We start from the raw sequence: 19,384 nt of genomic DNA on the forward strand, positions 1-19,384 counted from the left end.
GCCAAACAGCATTCCACATCTCTTAGCATTGCTTTGAATTGGGGATAAATGGTATGATTTGATATAAATCCACCTGAGGCAGGTTACAAACATACATATAATAAAAACACGAGGTGAAAACTCCAACACGCCATCAGTGCCATAACAGCACCCTTCAAACAGAAATGTGTTGGACTCGTGTCTCATCCTGCCCCACATCCTGAGGGAAGAACCAGGTCTGGCTGGCCTGCCAAAAGGCAAGGGTGAGGGGGGGGGACCTTTGAATTTTAGTGGGGAGGCTGTGCCCAAAGACTGGGGCATCCACAGAGAAGCCATACCTCCAAGACCCCCCCTCCCCAGATGACAATGTTTGAGGGAAAGAATCTGGAGCACGCATACGTTCTCTGACCCGCTGTGGAACAGGCGGATGTCCTCGGGGAGAGGCAGTCTCCCGGGTGACCTGGCCCACATGCCCTACAGGACTTTGAGGGTCATAACCAGCATCTTAAATGGCACCCAGAAAGAAACTGGGAGCCGGTGCAACTTGTGCAGCACTGGTGTAATAAGCACAAAGAGAAGGGCGCTCAGCCTTCGCTGCTCTGCTGCATTTGGAACTATTTGAAGTTTCCAGACTTCAAGGGCAGCCCCATGTAAAGCACATTGCAGTAGCCCTGGCAAGAAGTTATGAGTGACTATGAGCAGTGTCCAGCCCAGAAGTGGATACAATTGGCACCCAAGATAAATTTGTACTACCCTTAGGAAACGTCAAAGTTGACCATTCACAGGGATTCAGAATCCCAAACTGCTCCATCTTGCCAGGGCTGAGTCATGGCTGACAGAGGAATTCTGGGAGTTGAAGTCCACAGGTCTTAAGAGCTGCTAGATTTGGAGACCCCGATCTAGAAGTATAGCCAACTCACCCAGGAATGGCACTCAAGCCGTCCTGCTGTGGCGCTGTCCAAAGTGCTGAATCTCACCATCGGCCCTTTTGCAGAAAACATGCTTTGCTTGGAAGCTTAATATTTAACACCGAAGGTGATTGTCCCCAAGCAGAGGCTGAAAGAAAGAAGAACTTCTAGTGCCTTCTGAGTGGAAAGTCAACTTCACACTTTGAAGAAAAGGAGAATTCTTGTTCATTTAACACTGCAACTATAGAGACCCGGAGCAGCCAAAAAGCTTGCCAGAGTTAAGGTTGGCCTAAGCAAGAAGGAGCCCAACCCAAGGCATGGATCTCAATCATGCAGACTTCTAACCCTGGTCCTGATCTAACCCTGGCTGCTTTGGATTCAAATGGTCATGACCCCTTAGGAGTTTATGGAGTTGGACATCACTAGAGGGAATCAAGCCTGTTTTAAGAAGGAACAGTGTTGTGTTGATAACGTATGAAGTCACAGTAAGTGCAGGTGCTTAACAAAGATGCCAAGTGCTGACATCTCTGGGAAAGCTGTTGTATCTCCCTTGATTTAAATGTTGGCAAGTGATACAAAGCTGTTGAGATTATATGCGCTATAGCTAACTCAAATCATGCAGGTTTCTTAACAGATTTGTTGGGTAACCGTAGGATTAAAGCAAACATAGAAGCACCTTATAACTCCCTCCACATTTTGGCAGTGAATCTAGGGAAATATATTCTATTTGTGTGGAGAAGCATTTCTTGGATGAGCATTTCTTCTATTTCCAACCATTCAGCTTTTTGGATGAACACAGATTCTAGTATTTTTTAAAAGAGACGTTTTACTCCTCATCAACTTTCATCATGCCATGTTACATCAATGTGGCCTACTCTGAATATAGTGTTCAATAAATAAAGAGCATTGCACTCACCAATCTGATACCCACCCATCTAGGGATGGTGTAATCTCGGTCCCCAGACCCTGTTTTGGGGCACTGCTGGGTTGTCCTCTATAAGGGAACCAAACCAGGTGCAAGGAACTGTCTTGTGACATAGACACACCTCTAACATGACTGCTTAGTGCTTGATAGCCCAACCTTTGACTTAGTTTGTGGCCATGAGGCATGGAGCACAGAAATGAACAGCCTCCGTTGCACACTGCAGAAGGCTAAACTGGCCATGGGGGGCTACTTTGAGCCCAATATGTGCAGCAGAGGATGGGGTGGGGTGGACACACCGGAGGGCCTGCTGGTTCAGGGCAGCCGCAAGCAAGGAGGGAGTGCCACCGCCTGTTTCCCTGGCTCCCTGCTGTCTCTTGCTCATCCAACTGAGCGGAGAAGCTCCCTTTGTTTAGAAGCTGTGGGCGTCTCCAACCAGTCTTGGCAATCATTTGCTTGTCTCCCACAGCTGGCTGTCACCTCACATCTGCGAACCGGTTTCCTTTGCACCATCATTAAAAAAAAAAGGCAGGTTTGACAGGTAATCCAAAAGAAAAGTCTCAGCAGCCCCCCACCTCCTCAGAAATCTCCCCACCACCACCTGCTTTTCTTCATAAGTTGTAGATGCTCCAAAGGGCCACAAACTGGCCACACACTGCCCTGCTTTGGGTGTGTCCAGGCTGGAAGCTTGTGTGGGTCACAGAGGGATGTGGGGTTTGGAAGGTGGAGCGCAGGGGCTGGAGACACACCATCCCTGGAGAAGATTGGCCCACTGGGCAGAGAGCAGCTCTCTCTCCCCTGGGGGCCCCTTGGCAAGGCTGACTTATGGAAACTGGCCCACAGGCATGGGGGCACCTATCCTTGACACGCCTCTCCTAAGACTCCCGGCAAGGTGACACCACTTGAATCCTCTGCTTTCTCCTGCTGTCCTTGCCAAGAACCAAAAGCTACAATGAAATGAAAAAAAGAATTGGTGAGGGAAGAGGAAATATGGTCTACAGCTAAACCTGATCTAGGGTCTCCTGCAAACAGCCCCTTTCTTTCAGTATCTTGGAAGGCGGCACCACTGGAGGCGGCTTCTGGCCTTCTTTGGCAGCCAAGCGAGTCCCACTTTTCTCTCAGACGCAGAAGGCTAGACAGGCACATCAACCAGAATTCCTTCTGTGCATCGTTCTGGCTTGTGGCACACGGCTCACCATGGCGGCTTACGGAGAGCAGCCCTTCCAGGCCATGCCAAGGCCACCTCAGCCTCCCACCCCCCACTCTGCCCTCTCCCCCTCAATCTCCTCCGCCCCACAAGCGAGCGAGGCAGAGCTGCCTGCTCAGAGGGACTCAGCCTGCCAAGGGTTAAACTGTGATTACTGCCTTTGTTTCTGCATCAGTGTACATAATGCACTGCTCATTTGCATACTGCAGTGTGCGCTCAATTAAAATGAACTTTTAATTTCTTCTAAGTAAATTACTTCTTCCCAGTACGTGATGTACACAAATGTCAGAATAACGGCAGTGCCTTGATGAGCTTGGGAAGCAGAATGAAACAGAGGCACAGGCTGCTTCGCGGGGAGGGGTAATCTCACCTCCTCCTTGAAGTAAATCCCACCACCGTGTAAAATTGGGGATCCAAAGGTAGGAACAGCTGAGTGCCAAGAGCTGAGACCAGCGGAGGGGAGAGAATGCCTTTCATTTGATCCGGGCAGGATCTGATCTGAAGACTCCACAGGGCACTGGAAGGGGAAAAAGTATCGTTAGAGGAACAGATGTGCTGCCTCCTGTAGGAATTCATCCCCAAATCCTAATGGGACCACATTTCTCTCTGCTTGCTCACAGAAAATACTCCTAGGAGGGAGGGAGGGAAGTAGGGAAGAAAGGAAGGAAGGAAGGAAGGAAGGAAGGAAGGAAGGAAGGAAGGAAGGAAGGAAGGAAGGAAGGAAGGAAGGAAGGAAGGAAGGAAGGAAGGAACTGCACATTGATTCTGTGTGACTTTTACACCCACATCTTGCTCTGGTTGGATAACCCATGAAGGAATAATGGGATGGTAAAATTTTAGTGTCACTTGCTATCTGACCCTGACCATCTTGCTTTGCAAACAATTTAGATCAACACCCAGAAGGTATCTGTGATGACTGATTGACGGCTGTGTGTAATGGCAACCACAGCGATAAAGACCTTAAACTGGGGGAACCCAAATCCAGGTCTCTTTTCAAACAAGGTCATTGTCTGTGGCCTCCCAGCCGGTATCTCCTTTCCTCCAGCTGTGTTGTGGGAATGCTTTCTCCGTGTGGCATTGAATCCTCTTGAGCGCTCAGGAGAAAAAGCGCCATAAACAAGACGGGCATGTGTGAAGCTGAGCAGCCTCTTTGTCCAAAAGTCCTCGGTTGCCCACGAACTGACTCCTATTTTAAGGTGGCTCCTGGGAACCGTCCCTTTCCCCAGAGCCCTTCCCCTTCCCATCGCAGCCCAGGCTTGGCAGACAGGACACCAGATGGCAGAACAGATTACTGGAATTTGATTTCCAGATCAATCTCCAAGCAAGATGAGCAAATGGCACTCCAGATGCATTTCCCCTAATCGCCTGGAAGGGAACCTTTCCACACCATGATGGACTCTGAGCCACCTCCAGGAGCAGCTGGATAATCCTGCCCTGTGGAGACGGTGGCCGCTCAGAGGCCAGAGAGGAGCCTGGTGGGGCAGATGAACCCAGATCAGGATTCAGGACACCGCAATCCTTCTGGCCCACATTCTGTGACCAAGACAGGGCTGGGGGGGTGGGGGGACAACAGGAAGCAATTTTCTCCCGTGGGGAAAAGAAGGAAGGAAGCCCAAACAGGTCCAGAAGGAGCATAATGCTGAAGAATACAAGGTGGACCCAGGAACTGTTGCTGCAGAATCCTCCCCAACCATTTTGTGAAACCCCACCCAAGGTTGTCTTGTGATGGTTGAAGGGAATTGGGAGCCCCCACTCCTCCTCCTGGGGCTGCTCCCCAAAGGAGGCTCGGGGGGGGGAGCTGTGCGAGACCTTCGGGGCAGTGATGCCCTTGGCTTTAATTATCCACAGTGCAACACTGTTAAATGCTGACAAGGTTGTGCCATCAAGTAATAAAACTCTATATTATATCATCCTCCCCTTTATTAATCAAGAAGCGAAAATAGCTGCAAAGAGTTTTCAGGCACATGGAAAATCTCCTTGGGGAATTTCCAGCCTGCAATCTGGAGGCCATTCCCAGGGCACCCGGGAGGGAGATGCTGTGGTGGTTCAGAAGGGCCACACCTGAAGCCGCACAACTTTCACACCTTTGCCACTCTATTTAGCAGTCCTGCTGCTTATCCCCTCTTCTCTGCCTGGATGATTCCATCTGTCCGGCTGCCTTGAGCATTTCTGGGCCCTTCCTTCTCCTTGGGACTCAGGGCTTCTGGGAGTTGAAGTTCACGGGTCATAAAGGGGCCACAGTTGCCCATCCCTGCTCTAGAACAATCCCACCTCCAAACTGCAAGAGGTTTGCTTTGCTAGTCCTGCCAAAACCCACCACTGCCAAAGCTTCCTCGTCTTTTTGAACACCTGGGCTGTCCTGAAGCCTGTGCATCTCAGAGGGTTGCAGCCTGGAACTACGAGCCAATGGCCACAGGCCTCTGGGGCTTAAGCCACAGACACCATATGGACTCTGGTGGTGGCTGGATCTCACCATTCAGTCAACTCCAGGAACCCCAACAACAACTCCTCAGCCCGAAGGCCCCTTTTCGTAAGAGGGGGAAAGCAGCAAGTTTTCCAGCTCCCCCCCCCCACTGGGCAGAGGTTTTGTGGGATTCCTGAAGGGATTCCAGGTTGGCCGCAGGTGAAAATGTTCCACAGTGCTGATTCTCCTTCTGCGGAGCCGTAACTTTCTCCCAGAGCTCTGTGGGAGCCCTTCATGCTAGTCTCACGTTTGCATGTTAAAGCAGACGTGTGTCTAAGAGGCTCGCCTTTGATCACAGCAGTCATTACCCAATTCACATTGGCCAGGTGAAAGCTGGGTGAGAGAGTATGAAGGAAGGAGGGGCCGGCAGGACACCCTCGGAGGCTGGCCATAGGCTAAAGGCTGGGACTTTGCCCGGAGTAAACATCTGAAGGTGACTTCCAACCTAGGAGAATTCTGGGTTCACGGTTAGCCTGTTGCTACTGTATGCAATTTTAGAACAGTCCCTGACTGAAAAATGGAATATTTACTTCATACGTAATGGAGGGAACCAATGACAAAGACATGCTACTATTTAATGAGGAGCATCAGGATGCAGTTTGGCCTCTGGGTACCCTCCCAGAGCACTTCTGTGCCCCTTTGAAGTCCAGAAGCTTCTCCAGCTTGTGGCCCCACAGTGGTCCCCTTCCCCAGCCAGCATGATGGAGGATGGGAGTCCCTGAGACCGATAATTTTTTTATTCTTTTTCCTCCCCTTTTTCTGGGAGATGCTTGGAAATTCAGTCCCCCCCGTCTCCCGAAGAGAAAGAGGCTGTTCCTTTAAGAGGGCGGATTATGCCTCCCATTTCCTCCGCTCTCCTTGTTTTTCATGCCAGCCTCTCCCCTCGGATACCTTCTGACAATTACCACGTCCCCAGCAGCTGGCATGTGCTGTTTGGGGTGTGTGCGTGTGAGTGCGGGCACATGCTGCTATGTATGCACAAAGGGTGATTGGAGCCATGCTTCTCCCCCCCCCCATTGCTGAAATTTACATTGAACCACAAATTAATTTCATAATTTTTTCCTCTCTAATTATGCCAACATCTGCTGCAAAGGCAAGCTGTGTGCCTGGATTTTAATAGCTTCCTTTCCCAGGGTTCTCTCTCGCTCTGCCTCTGCTCTGAACTTTCCAATAATTATCACCAGGAGAAGCGCGTTCTTTTTCAGAGGCAAAGAACGGGAGAGGGAGAGGGAGACGGGCAGGAACACCCAAAGGACTAAAGCCGACTCTGCCCGTGGAGAAAGGAGGGAGAGGGGGAACAGCTGGGTTCCCACAACAGCTAAGCCCCAGTTTATTTAAGCTATCATTTATAGGATTGTCTGGCTGAGGGGGTGGGCGCGCCGGAGGGGTGTCAAAGAGCTCGCTTCCCTTCATCGCTCAAGGCTGAACGACGGCCAGTCCGACTGGGGTTGTGCCGGGTGAGCAACCAGTTGGCTTGCTCCACACGGTCACTCTTCTGCAAGCGGAAAAGGGGTTGGCTCCCTAACTGGTAATCCATTTCTGGACTTCACACACTGAGCCCTGATTTCACACACCATCACATCGCAAGTAGTCTAATCGGGACTGACAACGATCAAGCGTTACATTTTCTGGAAAGGCCATTCCTGGGTATTCTGGAAAGGCCACTTCGGATTCAGGATTCAGTGGGTTTTGTGATCCTGGGCAGTTGGGTCCTTAAGGTCAAACTTGGGTTGTTTAACTGCTTCCAGCAAGTTCGGTCAATCCCTGCTATGGATGTTTGTTTAGTTGGGGTTGGAATGTTGTCACGGTCCAACCCACTGTGGCTAAGTCAGCCTAGGGGGTCAAACCAAAGCTGAGCCTGCCCTGCAAACTCAAACTAAAGCTGAAGACTTTGCTGGTCTCCACTGGTGAAAGCCCCTTTTTAAATGGGGGGTGGGGGTGGAGGGGGGTAGTGCAAACAATTACAAGGTCAGCCATTGCCCCGCCCGCCCTGGCATCTCCTCCGTTCTCTGTGGCCTCCGCCTTGCCAGGTTGCAAAATGTGCCTGTCTGTCATTTGACTAACTCTCCACTAGGGACTAGACTGAGACCATCCAATCTGCCCTTCCTGCCAAGAGGTGCCTTTCGGTGTCACCAACAGCCATCCTTCTCCAGGGGGGAGGGAAAGGGCTCTGGCCGCAGCAGCAGCTTCCATGGCGGGGGGGAGGCCTCACGGATTCCTGTCTCTTTGTCTCCGTGGCTTGTTCCAATATATCTTCACGCTTCCCAACGGAGATGCAGCTGTTTCTATTTCCTGGGTCTCTGAAGCCCCATCAAGTGGGATTTCCCATTTGGATCAGGAGCCCCTGGCAGGGTGAGAAGAGAAGGCCCTCCTTGCTCAGGGCTGGCTGGAGGCTGTTATTAGGGTGGCGATTGTCCCACTGCCCGCCAGGCCGTTCTGTGACTGGTCCTTTTGACTAGGGGAACCTGGCCTAGGATTTGGAAATGGCCATATTCTCCCTACAACAGCAACCCTGGTAGGCAGGCTGGGCTAAGGCAAATACTGGGCCAAAATCCCATTGAATTCCCACGATCGAGGGTGGACTTGAACCCAAGTCTTCCCAGCCCGAATCCTGGTCCGTGGTGGCAGGCCCTCTCTGGCCGTGAATTTCACTTCATTTGCACACTATTCTTCTTTCCAGAAGACCCTCTTTGCAGGAAGGAGAAAAGGTTTTAAATAGAAGCTCACCATTTGAAGAAAAAAAATATAGAATATTACCTGCCCAAGGAGGTGCATTATCTCGCCTATCTGGGTCCCCCTCTAGCTGAGACCACCTTTGGGGAAAGACAAGGGGCCTCATTCGGCAAGGGCTGGGGCCAGGGCTGCCTCTTGCAAAGTTCCCAAGCTGGCTGGCAAAGCGTGGCAAGGCCCTTCTTTGCTTGCCCCTTTCTCCTCGACGGTGGCCCTCAACTAAGTTCCATCCTCTTCAGTCTCGTAGTCAGCAGTGAAGCATTGAGGGGAGAAACGGCTTCTTGGGGTCATTTTTTTAAATAGGTTTTAATGTCTGGGCAAACACCTGCTATCCCTACACATTAATGACGCCATCCTGGCCCCGTTTCCTTTGGCACTTGGAGCCCGAGTCTGCTGTTGGAAGGCGCCCTTGAGACGCATAGAGGCGGGATGGGGCAGGTGACAGAAACACCCGACGGAGCCTCCTGGTGCCCGAACAGTCTCCCTGGGAAGGCTCGGGGTGGCGCAGTGGCCCTCTCCGCTTTTCCCGGAGCCTCTCGCAGCCCCCTGAGCCCTCCTGCTCTTCGGGTAGCGAGAGTCACTGCCCGCCTGACTTTGTGGCAAGGAGCAGCAGATGGCAGCTGACAGACGCCCACAAAAAATAATCCTCCCCTAATGAGAACAGCTCATCCAACCTCCCCCCCCAACTCTCCTGCTTCCTCCCCCACTCTTCCCCTTATCCCTCCCGGAGCTCCCCCAGGGGCCGCCCTCTTCTGGGCACACGGTCCCTTGCTTTGCCCTGGGCTCGCCAGATGGCATGCCCAACGGGAACCCAGCTCTGCCCCGTCCCAAATTGCCACCTTCCTCCCCATCAGAGGGGAGGACCAGTCCGGTGCTCTGCTGCCCTCATCCGCAGGCCCTGAGGGCTGGTCTCCTGCCCTTCTCTTACCTGGGAGTCAGGAAGATGCCGTAGGGGGATCCAGCCCCAAAACCCTGGCTGGGCTGGGTGTGTCCCTCGTTCTGAGAACGTTTTGGCACTCTGCGGTTTTCCTTCTCCCACCCAAAAATCTGGCTCCTGCGCGTTTTACAGGGGAAAAGCCAGGATGGTTCTGGCGCAACGGACGGAGGGTGCAGGCGGAATCGGTTCAGGGAGATCGTTCCTTGTCCAGCAGGAACAAGGAGAGGCTGCGGGAAGTGAAGCTTCCTGGCCAGGGGTGTCATTTCCTGTGGGACGAAACCCCCAGCTCTGCTCTTCAGAGATCAGACAAGGGACTTTGTCAGGTCTAAAACCCCAAAAGGCCTTTAGAGGATTGTGCTGCTAGGAAGGCAGCTGTGATTTTCCCCCTCCCCCCCCAAAAAAACTGGACATGCCCATACCACCTAAGTAAGCGGCCTTCCCTGCCCAAAGACTGTTTCCGGTTCTGTGTTTGATTGTGTTAAGCTGAGATCGCCAACAGAGGACAAGCAGAACCTCCAAGTCCAGTAGATGTCTACCTCTGGATTCCAGCTGCTCTCTTTCCAGTTGGACGTCAGGCCCCGCCTCTTCTGTTTCTCCGAAGCTGTTGGCCAGCCTTGGCAAGGAAGCAGATGCTGCTTGAGATAGACTGGCCTTGATTTGTTCCACAGCACCCGACGTTTCCTTCTGAAATCACCACAGACGCGGCCTTCAGTCTCTGCCATGCGCCCATGCGGGGCGGGATCACTCGTGCCCACAACTCTGCTGATGGCATTCCAGGTCACAGCGCTGGCTGGGTCCGTGCATCGCATTGAGCCAGTGTTCCTCAACCTTGGCAACCTTAAGATGGGGGGGGGCCTTCAACCCCCAGAATTCGCCGTGCACCTTGAAGCTGCCCAAGTTACAAAGCACCGCATGAAGCTGCAGGGAAAGGAGCTTTGTTGTGGGGATCCAACAAATGTGGATGACTTTGCCTGCTCCGGTTCACCCAAGCAGGCCTTTGTACCCCGGGCAAACCTGGCCACTCTGCTGCCCCCCTCAGCAGGTTCCCTGAAGGGCAGCAGGAGCCGCCCACCTCCCACTTGCCCCATCCTGCTCCACCTTGGCCAGGCCAGACTGGCTCCTTGGGGCGCCCCTCTTCTTCCAGCAGGTGAAGGAACCGGAGCCTTGTCCTTGGAGCCAGGCCTTGGCCGGGTCATGTCATTAACAGCCGATTCTGCTTCCCTTAATGACTACGTGTCTTTCTTATGAAGTAGAGCCTGGATGGGAGAGATACGTCAATGGGGCCAATTAAAGAGGCTGTTTAAGCCGCTCGGTTCGGGGAGGAAAATCATTAGGGTGGTTAATGGCCCTGGGAGGGACGGCAGAGTAAGGAGGCAACTGGCTGGAGGGGCTAGAAAAGGCCCTGTTGCTTCGAACCAGGGACGTCCGCAGGCGGGACGAAGAAGGTGCGTTTGGAGGGTCTTTGGCAAGCAGAGGCCTGCCTGCCTGCCATGTGCCCTGGCTCACCTGGGTGCTGCCCCCTCCTATTTCCCTTCTTGGCTCATTTCAGCCAGCAACCCCGTTTTAAAGGGGTTCTCCTTCCTTCCACAAAGCCTGTTCATGGCTGAGGACAGACAGCGCTGCCACCCTCAAGGCTCCGGGGGAAAAGATCACTCAGAGGAAGCCACCAGTGGTGGGATTCAAAAAAATTTACTAATCGGATCTGTGGGTGTGGCTTGGTGGGCAATGGCGTGGCTTGGTGGGTGTGGCAGGGGAAGGATATACTGTAAAATCCCTCTTACCTCCCCACCCCACCAGCCTGCCTTCCAGTTCCGTTCTCCTGTGCAGGGCAGCCAAAGGAGACCCAGTCAATGATCATCTGGGGCTCAATGGGAGGCAGAGAAGAGATGGGGTTGGCGGGGCCAGTCAGAGTATTTGCTGGTTCTCTGAACTACTCAAAATTTCTGCTACTGGTGGTTCTCCAGAACTGGTCAGAACCTGCTGAATCCCACCTCGGAAGCCCACTAACCATGTGGCGCAAGGGAAGAGATGCTTGTGCCAGGCAGCTGCCCACCGTGACCCCATCCTTCTGTCTCGAGGATCATCACAAGGAGGCGCAAGACTCACTGGGGTGCAAGACTTCCACCTCCACCTTCAGCATGCCAAGGGGAAGGGGGGAAGCTATGGCCCTCCAGAGGGTGCTGGTCTCCCCTGACAGCGTTACCTGCTGATATCCGGTGTAGTTCAATACCAGGTGCCTGCAGGGCACAAGGAAATGACCTTGGCAGGCCCCTTCCCTGGGCCAAGAGGGACGAAGCATTTGCTAAGCCCCAGGAAGCAAGGGAGTCATTCAGAGGTGGCGCCTAGGGGGCTGCTCTCTGATGCAGGAAGAGGAGACCCAGCCCATCAGACTGGCAACGAGGACTAAGGGTGGCATAATAGCAGTCTTCCAGTATGGGAGGGGCTGCCCCAAAGAAGAAGCAGTCAAGCTCTTCTCCAAGGCACCCGAAGGCGGGACAAGAAGCAGCGGGTGGAAACTAATCCAGGAGGGAACTGAAGAGAAACTTCTTCATCGTGAGAATCGACCCGTGGAAAGGCTCCAGAAGTGGTGGGTGCTCCAACACGGGAGGTTTCCAAGAAGAGATTGGACAGCCCTTGGTCTGAAAGGAGACATGGTTTCCTGCCTCAGCAGGGGGTTGGACTAGAAGACCTCCAAGGTCCCACCCAACTCTGTTATTCTGTTAAGATCCGGATATTGGAGCCCGTCTCAAAGAAGGGAACTTCCAGTCTTCTTGTGATTTTCTGGACTGGCCCACCTGCAAGGGCTGCCAGTGCCTTCCTGCCACCCGGAGCCCTTGGGGGAGGCACCACCCCCTCCTGGGCAGCGTGGCCCCCATCGGCCCAACTGCCTTCCTTGGCTGGGCCCCCCCCACAGCTCCTTGGAAAGCCCCTTTCAAGTGAGTGGCAGGTCATTGCGGCCTCGGAGACAATTGTTGGGTGGGGGGATGGAGAGGGGAGGGGGAAACGTGATGAATTGCACAGCTATTGAAGCCCTGAGTAGTAAACTCCATATTTTTAATGCCATTTAAATGCCTGCAAGCAGATTAATAAAGTCTAGGTAATAGTCGCGCCAACAGCCCATATTTATTCTATCTTAAATGCCAGTTTGTCAGGCTGTATTAACACTGATGTTTAGGCTTGGATTGAGGACAGCAGAGCCAGGCGGCTTTATCTCTGGCAAACAGGCAGCCACCTCGGCTTTATCAATCTTCGGCTCCTGCACAGCTGCCTCTTCAAGGGCGGGAGCGCCCCCTCCTCAGGGCCCCCCCCCCCCGCTCTTTTTAATCAGAGGAGGAGAACTTCCCAGCTTGATTGTTCCATTTTTATCTCCTTTATTTACTCCGTTTTAATGTCTTTCAGTGCATATTTTATTCCCATCCAGGCAGGGCCCCGAGAGCTGATGTTTCGCCCCCCCCCCCCATTCGCCTTTGCAGAGGGAGAGAAAAGGATGAGCAGGAAAGGGGAGAGAGGAGGGGGCGATCCTGCCAGCCCCCCCACCCCTTTTGCCAGCTCCGTTTCTCTTCATGCTTGGGCAGAATTGAAAAGGTGGGCTCCCTTCCGCCCTCACAGCAGCCCACCTGTTGGGGGGCTGGAGAGAGGGGGTGCCTCGGAGCCTTGCAAGGCAGGGGGCTTCTCCCTCCCCCACTGCTCAGAGGGACCCCCAGGAAACGCCTGTTATGCTGCAGTGGGAATGCGGGGGCTGCAGCCTGGAGGGCTTTGCCTTTGGGGGTTTTCTCCACCCACCTTTCCCAAACTGCCTCCATACTGCAAAATTGTGTGTGTGTGGGGGGTGTACACCCTCTCCCCACCCCCATTCTCTTCATTTGCCTCTGACTGCCTTGCATTTCCAGAAAAAGACCCCCCCCCCGAGTTCAGTGTGGGTCTCTTCCAGGACTTGGGAAGGCTACAAAATCCTCTGGGTCTCCGGCCCTAATCCCTGGCGCTGAGGACCAGCCCTCCGTCCTGGGCAGAGCAGAAAAGGTCCTTTTCACCAGGATAATGAGCTTAATGGTGCAGTTACTGCCCATTTCCTTAATGCACAGTTTGGTGGCCAGCAAACTCTCAGGTGGGGGGGGGGGGGTGAAGGAGCTGCGCGTGAGAGGGGGGCAAAATTGCTTACTTATCCAAGTCAGTTCTTCCCTCTCTACCTCTCCCCACCCCTCAGCCTCCCCTCCCCCATAAGCTGAATGGGAACTGCCTTCCCCAGTTCTTAACCAGGAGAGCAAGGATGTGGAGGAGAAGAGAAACGAAATGGGTTTAATTTGGCAGCCATTAGCTTTTCAAACATCAAAGGGCACAAAATGGAAATCCTCATTAGCTAATAAAAAGCCCATTGCTCACTCTTGCATTCTTTAATATAATTAACAGCAGCCAGCATTTCAATTAAAGCGTTTGCAAACTCCATCCGCTCTGCAGAGCTTTTGCCAACGAGGTGCCCATCATTCCTGCCAACCTTCCCATGAAGCCGGCTGGCCTGGAGGGAGCCCAGCAAAGCCACAACCGGATTCTCTCACAACCATAAACATGCAGGTGGGGCACAACCTCCCACCATCCGAGCCTCCTTAGGAAAGTCTTCTTGACAAAGAGGACCCAGGTTCTGTCTATCTCGTCCTCTTCCCCCTTGCTCTGCAAAACCCACCCAGCTCTGTCCGTGCTCTCGCAGATTCCCATTGGGCCTCACTGCCTCTCCCTGAAAAGAGTGCGGCAGTGACCATGGAGAAAGTTGGTAGACCAGGCGAGATTAGCGGTAGAACTATGGATAGCCAAATCTTGCCTCAGCTTACACAGCAAAAACATTCAAAGCAAAAGCTGATTGGTTTAGAAATAGCCGTCTTTTCAGTTACACGGCCAGGATTAAAGCCGTCGCTATGCAAATCAAGGGATGTTCCAGTTGTTGGGGGAGTGGAGTAGATACGAGGAACCCGGCTGGCTCCGGAGGGACAGTTTGGGGTCTCTTATTCTGAAGGAACGAGAGTGCAAGCCAGGGACAGACTGGGATTGAAAAGAGAAAGCACCAGAGTGGATTGTAACATGAGACACGGATGGAGGGAGTCACCACTGACCTTTCTGGTCGTCATTGTTGAAGATGATATTTGAAATATCCAGCATAACATTCTTTTAAAAAAGAATAGTTTTAAGTTTGGGTGGATATGTTTGTTTAAACATGCCCTCCTGTGTAAAACCCCCCCTTTATTTTCCCCCTCGGTTTTCATCTTCTAGCCCAGGATTTTTCAACTTCGGCCACTTTAAGATGGGTGGACTTCAACTCCCAGAATTCCCTAGGGAGCAAGGATTAAAGGTGGTCAAAGAAGGTAGCAACTTCTAGCCAACCTGGGCTGATCTCCAGAAGGCTAAGCAAGGTGAGACCTGTCTCCCTCCCACCCTGGGTGCCTCCAGCAAAGGCTTGTGATCCTGAACCGATGGAAGAGCCGCCATGAACGGTTGCTACTGGTAGCCTTATCTTGGGTGTTCAAGCCATCCCTCTTGGTTGGGTAGATGTTGCTGCCTTCTTTGACCAACCCCTGCCCTTGTCCGAGCCCCGCTCCCTGAGATCCAGAGCTGTTCTTCTCATACTCGTACGACGCAATGCAACCTTTGCCCTCCCTCAGCAGTAGGTTAACCAAGGCGTTTCGTGAGGCTGCGGACCTCAAGGCAGCTCCAGGCTCTGGTCCCTTGGGGGGCCGCCATCTTCCCTCAGTGACTCTGACTGCCCTACATGGAGCACAAGGGGGCTGCCTTTCTTTGATGGGGAATGTGGACCCTCAGCCCTCCTCCGATGCTGGAATGGGGAACGGAGACATCTAGAACACACAGCCACCATTTCACTGCGTTATGGTTCCTGGCAAGGATTTGGAGCGAAAATAAGCATCGACGGAGAACGCTTTCCCCTTGAAACCTGTTCTTAAGCACTTCGCTTCTCCTTGAACGAATGTGGTTACATTTACACGTACATGAATGCTGTTAAAAAACTACCAAACATTAAACAAAAACTGTGACAAGCAACAGCAAACAGGTTATTGTATTACAGATTTAGCAAAAATGCCTATAATTTTCCATTGTAAAGGAGCTGCGTGAGAATCAAATGAAACCATGAATGGCATTAATGAAAGGGGCGCCTGTTCCAACCAGCAGGGAGTTTTACCGTTGAAACACCAATAAAGAGAACACCTTCCCCTCTGCCAGTCAATCAAGCCGTGCCTGTTAACCTTGGCAACTTTAAGATGCATGGACTTCAATTCCCAGAGTTCCCTGGCCTGACTGAGGAATTTTGGGGGATGAAGTCCATACATCTTAAAGTCGCCAAGGTTGCAAAATACAACTCTAGCAGCAGCAGCAGCAGCAGCAGCAGCCTCCTAGTAGGGCACTGGAGCAATTCCTACCCTCCCTGGCATGATGGGCACCAGACTGAGCCTTGTGCAAATGAAAGAGGGCTCTTCTGAACCGACTTGGTAAAGAAGGGAGTCCCCTTGTCTCAGCCAGGTGGCCTTGGGGAAGCCAGAGGAAGGCGATTCTTCCTCCCGCTCCCAGATCAACTGCTGGAACTCATGTGGAGCCCGGCAGGGGTGGAGGTTGCTCCTCTGGGAGTTCTTCTTAAAACTTCCCTTCACGGAACTGTTCCTGCCCCCTTTCCTTAGGAGCAAAATCGGTATTTCCCCTTTCAACTTTTTTCTCCCCTCCAAGCGGAGGGCCTGGCTGCTTCAGCTGCCCCCAGGGAGCCGCGGGAGCCTCCCCGAGTCCAGGTCCAGTTCCTGGTCTCCTTCCTGTGGTTTCTCTCTCACGAAGGTCTTCTGCTGCTCAGCTGGCAGAGAAGGAGAGGTGCAGCTTCTTCAGGATGTCGCTGCTGTGCTGCTTCCACCAGAGCGACTGTTTCACTTCTCAGATAGACTGCACCAGCTCAGGAACCAGGGAAAGAGGCTCCTAGGAACACAAACCTCACGATTCCCCTCCTGCTTTCTTGCTTTGAGAACAGAGAGTCCACGCCCGACCCTCCAACCTGGCTGCTCCTGCCCCTCTGAGGCTGACCAGGACTCACAGCCCCCTCCCTGCTCTCTGAGGAAGTGCCAGGTGAGATGACCTGTCCGCGGGAAGGAGAGAGGGCGGTTTCTGGAAAACCCTTCAGGGCTCAAGGCTTCGACCGCAAAGGTAAGAGACGAGAGGAGCCTTTCTCAAGGCCTGTTAATTCAGGTCTTACTTTCAAAGATTCGTGATTGCTCTAAGTTCCTAAACATTAAAAAAAAACAGTTTCAAAACCCACTTCCTGCACTAAGTCCTCCAAGGAAGCCTGTATTGTTATCACAAACTGATCGGCAGCCCAGGGGACGATGACTGAGTTTGTAGGAAAGACTTAACCAGGTCAGTGAGTGAATGACCACAACTCATCTAAAACTAGGTTAGTTTTAAACCTTGGCTTCTCCTTCTTTATGTGGTGCATGAATCCAGCCCTTTGGGCTACTTTGTGACAATGCATGGGGGAAACTCTGAAAACTGGTTAATTCAGAACCCAAATGTCATTCAGTGAACAGCTTTTATTTATGGCCATGAATGGTGTGATTGTTAGCTCCTTGGAGTGAGACCACACTCCTTGACTGCCATGTCATCTTCTAGTTCTGTTGGTTGTGTCTTTGTTGGTTGTCGGATGTATTGTGTGCTCAGTGGCTCTTGGTCAAACTTGGTTTACCTCGAAAAAGCAAAGAAAGTTATAGTGGTTAGGACAGGATTACAGGATGAATACTGAATCTTCTGCGGGGGGGTCTCAGAAGGGGGCTGTTGTTGGCCCCCTCAACACGGCTACCAAGGATGGCACCTGATGCGACTACCTAGTCACTAGGAGTTAAGATCCACTCGGGCAGCTCTTTCCTTTGCTGCTGGAGTTGGGTGAAACTGATTCTGCAATACCAGTGAAATAAGTTAACTTCTGGAGAGTTTATTTACAGAATTAGTGCGTGTGTCTTTTTTTTTTCTCTTCTTCTGAGCTGGTCTTTGGTTTCAGAAGGCTTTCCTTTGGGGTCAGAATGGCATAAGACTGCTGAAAATAGGTCTTTAAATAGCTGCTAGGGAAATCCTGGGATCTCTTAACTAGAGAGCATCATGAGCGCTGGTCCTTACGTGGACTACAGTCACACTACTCCATCCAGAGGGATCAGGGAACTGCTAGGTGGATTAAACATCTTCGAACAAAGATGTCCAACCTTGGCCACTTTAGGGATGGTGAATGTCAACTTCCAGAATTCTGGAAGTTGAAAGAAGTTGGAACATGGGATCATTTTTGATTATTCAATGGATGTTCTGCCTTTCCCCGTAAAACAGAGGTGTCCAACCTTGGCCACGTGAAGACTTGTGGACTTCAACTTCCAGAATTCTGGAAGTTGACATTCACCAGCCCTAAAGTGGCCACGGTTGGGCACCCTTGTTCGAAGATGTTTAATCCATCTAGCAATTCCCTGACCTCTCTGGACGGATGGGGGCCCTTTGCGCCCCCCTGCCCCAATTAAGTGTCAATTGGACTTATCCTTGATCTCTGCAGGTCAAGTCAGGGAGAAACCGGGCCAAGTACTGACTTGAAATCAGGATGTTTGCTGTATTCCAATTCTAAAGGGTGCCTCCCCTCTCCAGAAACTGAGGAAAGTTCCCCAAAGCATAAAAAAAGGTTGCATCGCCCGTGCGTGCATGCAAGCAAAATGGAAGGAAAGTGCCCCTATGTGCTTTTGACCTTCTGCTGTGCCAGTGGCGATGCTCCCTGCTGGAGCAGAGGCTGCAAGTGCCATGCCAGGGAGAAACGGGCAGAAAGCAAATGCCGAGCTAGGAGCTGCTTTAACAGGCTTCGTAAGTTGGCCACGCTTTCTTTCTCTGTCCCCGAGCGAGGTCTTGGGGGCAGCCTGGCTGGGTGAGGTGGCAGTGTAGCCTGACCCTGCCTGGAAACAGGATCTCTGTGGCGGCCTTCCTCTGGGCAGCCCTGGCCCTGTCTCCTTGACCTGCCAGGGCAGCCCTTTCCCAGGCTGTGACCCAAGGGGAAGGTCAAGTGACGTCCTCCTCTGGTGGAAAGAAGCCGCCCCTTCCCCTTCTGCATCCCCCACCCCCCGTGCCTTTCCAGGCCATTGTTCACAGGTGGAGAATTTGGCCCGCTGCCTTGGCGCTGTGCCCTGCCTGGTCTCGCTCGCCAGCAGCCCAGAGAGGGTGGCTGTTCCCCAGCACGGCGGCAGAGCTGCCCGCTTGGAAGAGCCGCTGGGTGGGAGCTGCGGAGAGGCACAGCCGGGCTCCTGGGTGTCCATCTGCTTCCTCAACTAGGGGGCCACCAGGCCGGGCTTTGCAGCCAGCTTCCTAAGGGAAACTGCTCGTGGGCACCAGCGGGCAGCAGGAGGAGTAGCAGGGCTGTGCCAGCCAGGGTCTCCTTGGACAGGGCAGGGTGGCTGTGGGGAAAGCATTACATGGGGGGAGGGGGAGGTTGCAGAGGCTCTGGCCTTGTGACAACCCAGCCACTGTTGCTGCCCATGCCTCAGAAGGGCGTTAGAGTAGGAATGAAGGATCCCGGAGGGTCTCTGGGCTTGGTGGTTTTCTTGCAGATGTTTCGTTACCCAAACTAGGTGGCATCAACCCTGGCACGGATGATCTTCCCTAGTTTGGGTAATGAAAGGTCTGCAAGAAAACCACCAAGCTCAGAGAGCCTCCGGGATCCTTCACGATGCCCAGAGCCAGCCAGGTGCTTGGAGGCCAGGGGTAAATCGATAAACCCGGGTTTAGCCTGACACGAGGCCTTGCCCCTTAGCTGCCCTGCTTACAGAAGGAAAGGGAGGCCAGGCACAATCCTGCCCTTGGGAGGCTGCTGTGTTGACCAACGCCAGCTCTGTGGCTGCTTGGAAAGAGCCGTGGGGGGGGGGATTTCCAAGGCAGCTGAATGGCTGAGGATCCGTCCTGGGGAGCTTCACCCAGGAGATGCCATCCTGCCCCAGGAGGGAGATCTCAATTTCTCCTTCCCAGCAGCTGGCAGACTTGGGTGAGGGGCAGGAGAGGGTCGCCCCATTTCCTGCCCTTCTTGCCCCCTCCCCTCGCCCCCCAGGGTGGCTTTAATGCCAGCGCATTTGTGTTTATGCGAAGGCTTGCCAAGAGCTCCCGTGGCTCTGTGTGTGTGTGTGTGTGTGCACGCTCTGTTTTAAGAGGCGCACAGCTCTTCAAGCAAACTGGGCGAGGGGGGATTTCTCCC

General features: G+C 52.9%; 1 protein-coding gene across 1 annotated transcript in view; it reads left to right on the forward strand.

Moving 5' to 3' along the window:
• Positions 1-16,245: 16,245 nt before the first annotated feature.
• Positions 16,246-19,384, forward strand: part of CBFA2T3 (CBFA2/RUNX1 partner transcriptional co-repressor 3) — a 52,969-nt gene continuing 49,830 nt past the window's right edge. The window contains 1 exon segment of the mRNA XM_087971354.1: positions 16,246-16,329. Within this exon segment, the coding sequence (XP_087827480.1) occupies positions 16,257-16,329 (73 nt within the window). The 5' untranslated portion in view covers positions 16,246-16,256.

This window comes from Notechis scutatus, chromosome 9, assembly GCF_049901735.1.
Source record: "Notechis scutatus isolate UNSWTSFEM ecotype Mainland chromosome 9, rNotScu1.2, whole genome shotgun sequence".
In the NCBI taxonomy this organism is placed as follows: domain Eukaryota; kingdom Metazoa; phylum Chordata; class Lepidosauria; order Squamata; family Elapidae; genus Notechis; species Notechis scutatus.